General features: G+C 32.8%; 1 protein-coding gene across 1 annotated transcript in view; it reads left to right on the plus strand.

Annotated features, from left to right (window-relative positions):
* The window catches only part of LOC102479205 (sodium/hydrogen exchanger 2-like), a 184,863-nt gene that overhangs the window by 140,934 nt on the left and 36,664 nt on the right, over nucleotides 1–7,265 (plus strand). The window contains exons 8-10 of the mRNA XM_006171525.1: nucleotides 35–124; nucleotides 3,214–3,284; nucleotides 6,967–7,131. Of these exons, the coding sequence (XP_006171587.1) occupies nucleotides 35–124; nucleotides 3,214–3,284; nucleotides 6,967–7,131 (326 nt within the window). The remainder of the gene's footprint in view (nucleotides 1–34; nucleotides 125–3,213; nucleotides 3,285–6,966; nucleotides 7,132–7,265) is intronic.

The following is a 7,265-nucleotide window of genomic DNA, read 5'->3' on the forward strand; positions in this document are numbered from 1 at the left end:
AAAGAGTGTGGGTTTTTGCTTTGTTATTCTATAGGGAATGACCATCCGTCCTCTTGTTGACTTACTGGATGTGACAAGAAGAAGAGAGACTTCTCCAACAGTGAGTGAACAAATTCTTTTAAGGGTAAGCTGTCTATATATCATCTAAGTGATCCATTGACTGGAATTAACTCTTACAAGTTAGATCTTTTTATATTTGGAATTTTATCCTAATAAAAGGAGACATAATTTTCTGAATTATGAACAATTCTTTGTTATTTTGTGCCCATCTGTAATTTTAAAAATCAAGAAAACAGTTCTTCACATGAGCAAGTAAGAACACAGAGAATCCATATTACCTATTACTAACTTTTAATATTATCTTGGAAAAGTCTTTTAACTTCTTTGTAGCTTTGCTTTTTTAATTAGTAAATTAAAAATATGTTTTACATAATCTTCAAGGGTCTAGCCAGCTCGATTTTGTGCCCATCTGTAATTTTAAAAATCAAGAAAACAGTTCTTCACATGAGCAAGTAAGAACACAGAGAATCCATATTACCTATTACTAACTTTTAATATTATCTTGGAAAAGTCTTTTAACTTCTTTGTAGCTTTGCTTTTTTAATTAGTAAATTAAAAATATGTTTTACATAATCTTCAAGGGTCTAGCCAGCTCGAATAATCATGAATTATGAGTGTTTTTACTTCAAATTGTTATTCTGAGCGTTTTTGGTTTCTTGACCATAGTAGTTTTTTTAAAAAATCATACTAATTCTTAATACTAGGCTGAAGTATTTCAGTAACTTAGTTTATTTTCTATTTGATATAGTAAGTAAATTGTTTATAAGCTGACTTGTATAGGTTATATGTAATTGGCAATTTTTTTTCCTTGATATATTTTTGGTTTTTGTGGAGTTTTTTTTTTTTTTTTTAAAAAAAGAAAAAACACAAACAAAACAAAACAAAAACCACTAAGGATCAAGGAAGTTAAAGATTTTTCATAATAATATTACAAAATATACTCTTTGAAATAGAGTTTCAAGTGTACCAAGGGCTGAAAGCAAAATGCCTCATTTCTACATTAGGAGTAAGGAGAGGGTCAGAAATTTAAAGGCATAATATTTATAACAGTTGCTTTTGCCTTTTTATAGAAATAGAATTTGAAATGTTGATTATAACAAGTGGGGTATTACAGAATACAAAAATTGAAATATAGAGAATACTAAGAGTGATTTTAAGATGCACTTAGATTTATTAATATTGAAAAAAAGTTGGAATTAAGCAAAGAGAAGAGGATTCAGTGACTACTTGGTTTATGACATTAACATTATATAGCCCATAATGTTCTGGGACACATTTTCAACACTATACTGATTTTCTTCTAGTAAAACATGTCAATTTCATTAATAATTACATAACTAAGAATGTGTACACATAACTAACTCCACTCTGTACATTTTGTTTTTCAAATTCCAATACTTGATTGTTTTAAGTTGTTAAAAGAAATTTTTTTTTTATTGTAATCGAATGACATTTTTATATTAGTTTGGGAGAATTTACTCTCCTATTTCTACCATATGAGAGTGATTTTAATGACTGCATAATATATACTCTATTATATAGTAAATTAATAAGATATAAGATATAATTGAATGAATTTATAGTACCAAGTCAAACTATATTTTCTTTTGTCCAACTTTTTATTTTAGATAATGTCAAACCTACAGAATTTCAGACAGTTCAATGAAGACCTACATACCCATTCTGTGGATTCATTAATTGCTGACTTTGCTACATTCACTTTATCATTTTCTTTCTGTATATGTGCATATTATTACTGTCACTTGTTGAATCATTTGATACTAAGTTGCAGATTGGCTGACCATGCACCCCTTCTTCAGTGTATATTAGGATTTCCTAAGAAAAAATACATTCTAGTAGTTGATCACAACCTACCAAATTCAGAAAGGTTAAAATTGATTGTATTATCTATTATAATTCTATATTAAAATTGTGCTAAATTTCCCAGTAGTGGTTTTATAATATTTTTTCTCCTGATTCAGGATCATCCATTCCATCTATTATAGTTGTTATATGTTTAATATTGCCTTTAATACAAAATTGTTTTTCACCTTTTTATTGTCTTTCAAAACAACACTGGCATTTTCGAGGAATACATGCATGTTGTTTTGTAGAATATCACTCAAGTTGTACTTACTGATCATTTCCTCATAATGTTAGGTTATGCGTTTTTGGTGATGTCATATGAGATTAAACTTTTAATATTAATATTCAAGTCCATTTGCCAACTGCTTCCTTCTTCATACCCCTGGCCCATATTTATGCAGCCTTCTTTTTCATAGTATTTTTTATAAAGTTCCTTATTTTTTCTCACACATTTCACTCATGCTGTTCACATTACATGTAATGACTTATTTTTCCACACATAAACCCACATCAGGATCAGTCTCAAAATACATATTTTCATTAAACCTCTTTAACTCTGCTTTTCCTACTTCTTTCTTAAATTTGTCATGTTTTGTTGCATATATAAATATACGTATGCCAAGTTTGAACTTGATTTCTATCCATTTCTTTATATTTTGCTTTTGTAATTTGATTTTAACTCCTTCAAGGACACAGGCCATGACTTTTACTCCTTTTGTTTCCTCAATGGTATCGAGCCTATATTTTTGGTAGATGAATGAGTCCATCATATGCTACTGAATGATATATCCATATTCAGTTTCAAATAAAGCATTTTTTTCAGTTTTTGCTACAGAGCTTTTGCACTCACTAGAGAGAGACAGACAGAGAGAGAGAGAGTGAAAGAATAGGAAAGTGAGAATTCACCCCTCAGGGGGATGACCACATCGCATTCCCTTCTCTTCCATTTTCCTCTTGGGATTTTGGGCCTCACTCACATGCGCTCAGTAAGATTGTCAAGGTACTGGGTCGTGGACTTGAACCTTGAAGTCTGCCATGTGGAATCCAGCTGCCTTAACCATCAATTCACCAGCTGGCTCCACAAATAAAGCATTTATAAGGCTTGTGCTAGAGATACTGAAAACATGCCAAAATACAAATGTGGATGCTTCAGGGTTATAAAATAAACAATTCAGATGAAATCAACAATTTCAAGCATAATTTTGATGGATTCTTTTATTTGATAGTAGCTTGACTAACTTCCTCATACATGTTACGTATTTAGAAACATGTTTTATTCTGTTTCAGTTCTTTGATCATTTGCTGGCTGGCATAGAAGATATATCAGGACACTGGGGACAATATTACTGGAAAGACAAGTGAGGATTTGACAAAAGTATACATGTGTTTATATGTAGAAAAGAAGAAACAAATAAATGGGCTTTTCTTTCCATTTGTTTCTGTTGGGGATAGTTGAGCTTTATTTATCTGCATGTCATAAAAAAAAGAAGACACTTAAAACAAAGACAGAGATCTTTCCATGTTTTCCTTGCCATGAGAGACATGACTGATACCAAATCTAAACTGTAAAAGTAAACAGTGTTCCATAAAATTCTTGGATCAATCCTTCTCTTAGAAATATGATACACAATTCCAGAGAAACTATTATTATACCATATCATATTATTATTGTAATGAAAGCTTTTAGTATCTTAGCACTTAAAAACAAAACAAAACAAAACAAAACCTTTTTATGTTTGGTTATAAAGCCCTGGTAAGCTTTCTTAACCCATCTTATACTGTTCTCACTGGATTCCATTTACCCCAAGTATATTATCCTTCTGTTTCTTGAGCAGAAATTCATTAAATTCAGCACATATCTACCTTAAAGCTTTTACATAATGTTCCATCTGCGTAGACTGCTCTCCTACCTGATCCTTGAATTTCTAGTATTTTCTTGTTTAAAAATTAGTTAAAATTTCCTTATTATATAAGTGCACTGTAATTTTCTGAATAAAATAACTTTCTGACATTTTAAAATTTTATCTTATTTATTAAACAATATTTTCAAATTTTTATTTTAAAAGTGCAATTTATAATAAATTTTTATGTTTACTGTATGTTTTTCTCCAACTTAAACTGAATAAGGGTAGAGAGCTAAACTGTCTTGTTAATGTCTATAATTGCAACATTTAAGAGTTTCTTCCATATAATAAGTATCCAATAAATATGTTTGAGTGAATAAATAAGTGACAATTTTTAAACGAGCATTTTTTTTATGATAATACTAAATCTAGTCCTATATTTCAATTCAAATGTTTGAATTTTATTTTATGATTAATCCTAAGTGCCTTGATACCTACACATAAAAATTTACAGCTTTGGTCTAGATTCCTAACAAGGAACTGTATAAAATACCAGATCTGGGACCAGCAGTTAGCGTAATGGCTATGTCGCTAGACTCCCAGACTCCCACGTAGTTGTCCACGGTTCGATTCCCGGACCCGGTGGCTTAAACTCACGCTAGGCATGTGTGCGTACGTGCCCAAGATCCAGAGAAGGGAATGGAGGAGAAGGGATTGTGGCGTGACCATCCCCTCTGGGGGGTGATTTCTCGCTTTCTATCTCTCTGTCTCTCTCTGTCTGTCTGGCGAGTACACGCGACCTATAGCAAAAACCTCTCTCAAAAAAAAAAAAAATACCAGATCTGATTTTACCACTAAACACTTGGCACAAGTGCTTGGCTTTATTATTTTTAAGCAACTTTTCTGTCACTTTCCAGGAAGGGTATCTTCTAAAGTGAAGTTAAGGTCCGAAGACCAAGATATTTTGTGATAGTGGTCTCTCCAAAAGCAAATTTATTTTAAATTCTGATAAATGGTAACAGATTTCATTTACTCCATTTTTATCTGCAAATGATCTAACAAAAATAGATCTTTTCCCCATGCTTGATTTAGAGGCTTCTTTATGATCATGGGCAAGGCTATAAACCATTAATGGGAGTGTTAGCAATAATTGCCTTGTTTTTCCTGATAAGTAAAATGGCAAAATAATAAAAAATATTTTTATGATAATATAGCCCCAGCTAGGTGCTACTTTATAGTATGTTCATTCTACTCACTGAGGTTTATGCCTAAAGTCAGACTTGTGTCATGGATATGTATATATCAGCTGTGCTTGCTGTTGAAAATATTTAGATTGATTAAGATCTTTAGTGAATCAATAAAATGTGCATGGCGGGGGGAAGGCATAGAAAGCAACCATTAATACCAGAGACAGTGTGGGAGGAGGGTGGGAGATGGTAGAGGTTGAGAGATAGGGAATCAAGGATGGGAAAAAAAGCAAAATATACACAAAACAAGAAATGGAAAATGATGATAACACTTATATTGATGTGCTTGATTGAGACAATATACAGTGTATTCTGGATAGAAAATCTCATTTTGTATGCTATAATGATGTATAGTAAATGAATGTAAATAAAATAAATTTTTAAAAAGTTTGAATTAATTAGTTAGCTTTTTATTTGAATATAATAAATGTGGTTTTAGGGACCAGCAGTTAGTGTAATGGCTATGTCGCTGGACTCCCACGTAGTTGACCGCAGTTCGAGTCCCAGACCCAGTGTCTTAAACTCATGCTGGGTGCGTGTGCGTGCGTGCCCAAGATCCCGAGAGGAGAATGGAGGAGAAGGGATTGCGGTGTGCTCCACCTGGGGGGTGATTTCTCGCTTTCTGTCTCTCTCTCTCTGTCTGTCTGGCGAGCGCACGTGCCCTATAGCAAAAACCTCTCAAAAAAAATAAATGTGGTTTTATTTAGTGAGATTTTTGTCTCTGGAGGAGATACACAGCCTTTGCAAAGCAAACTTCGTGTCATAAATTTAAGTCATTTTCTTTCCTTCTTTCTACTCTTGCTTTCTTTCTATATCAGTAAGATTGTCAAGGTACCTTACAAAGGCATCTTTACCAAGCCTTATACGTTTTTGACCCTATTTAATGCTTATAGGTAAAAGTAACTCTTGTGACATTTCTAGTTTTTTATTGGTTGCTTTTTTTTTTTCTTTTCTTTTTCTTTTTGCTGAGTCTCATGCTGCCACCTATTGGCTTTCTAAGCACATTTCAGGTTGGCAGCTTAAGCCTTGAGTCAAGGAGGCCTCAAGACCCCTTGAGCATCAGAATGTAACTTTAATATGCAAATATTGAAAAAGAAGTAGACCTCAATAAAGTTGTTGAGGTTAAGGACAGTTTCGTTTTTGCTTGTTTTTAAATTTTTGCCACTAGTGTGCAATAGCCAGAGAGAGACAGAGAGATAATGTGAGAAATCCTCCCCACTGTAGGGCATGGTCACAGAGCAATCCATTCTCCTCCACTTCTCCCTCATGTCAGGATTTTGGGCATGAACATACATGCACCAGTGCCAAGCGTATTTTTAAGGCACTGTCTCTAGAATTCAAACTGTGCAGTTGGCATCCAGTCACCATGCCATTGGCTGACCCTATAGTTGTTTTTTTTTTTTAATAGGAATTTATTGACTATATATCTATATTTAATTGAACATTTTCACTCAGGTATTGTGAAGCTATGACATAGTTTTTCTTTCATCTTGTGAATATGTTGTGTAAGTTTAAATTCAAGTTTATTAAACCTTTAACAAAGATATCCCATTCTTTTCCTCATCCTTTGAAAATAAACTGTATTAAGTTCCCTATTCTTTTCTGGTATTTAAAAAAAATGTAGACCCTGCTTGGCTAGTATTTCTGTCTTTGGTGAAAAGGATGCATTTGTCTGCTTTCCCTTGACCTGGTTGACTCTATTAGGATACACTGAAAGCTTTAATTTCTTTTTACTTAAATTTAAATTAGAATACTTAATGCAACTAGAATTTTTACTGAGTTTTTTTATTTCTTCCATCTGCCATAGATGAACATTTTCATTAAAATGAAGTAAATTTGAACTAGGCCATGGGTGAACCAGGTCTTGGACCTTCTGACCAGAGTGTAAAAGTCCAGAAGAAAATGTCAGTTAATTTATGGAATTTCTATTTTATTTTCTTCCCGAATAGATTGGAGTATTTCAACAGTAGATATCTGCAGAAAATCTTGCTCAGAGAATATGATCAGCCCAAATCAAGCATTGTACTTCTTTATGAAAAGCTTGAGAGAAAACATGCCATCGAGCTGGCAGAAGCAGGGCAGTTAATATATACACCATCTAGTACATCTTTGATGTAAGTGTGTATGTGTTTTTAAATCTGTTTAATGAGATATCTCAGAACAATTCTTCAAACTGCCAGCCTTCTTTTTACTTTGTATTTATTTTGTAATTTTGCTATAGGGAGCATGTCCTTACTGGAGAGTGAGA

Source organism: Tupaia chinensis, unplaced genomic scaffold, assembly GCF_000334495.1.
Source record: "Tupaia chinensis unplaced genomic scaffold, TupChi_1.0 Scaffold149780_1, whole genome shotgun sequence".
Lineage (NCBI taxonomy): Eukaryota > Metazoa > Chordata > Mammalia > Scandentia > Tupaiidae > Tupaia > Tupaia belangeri.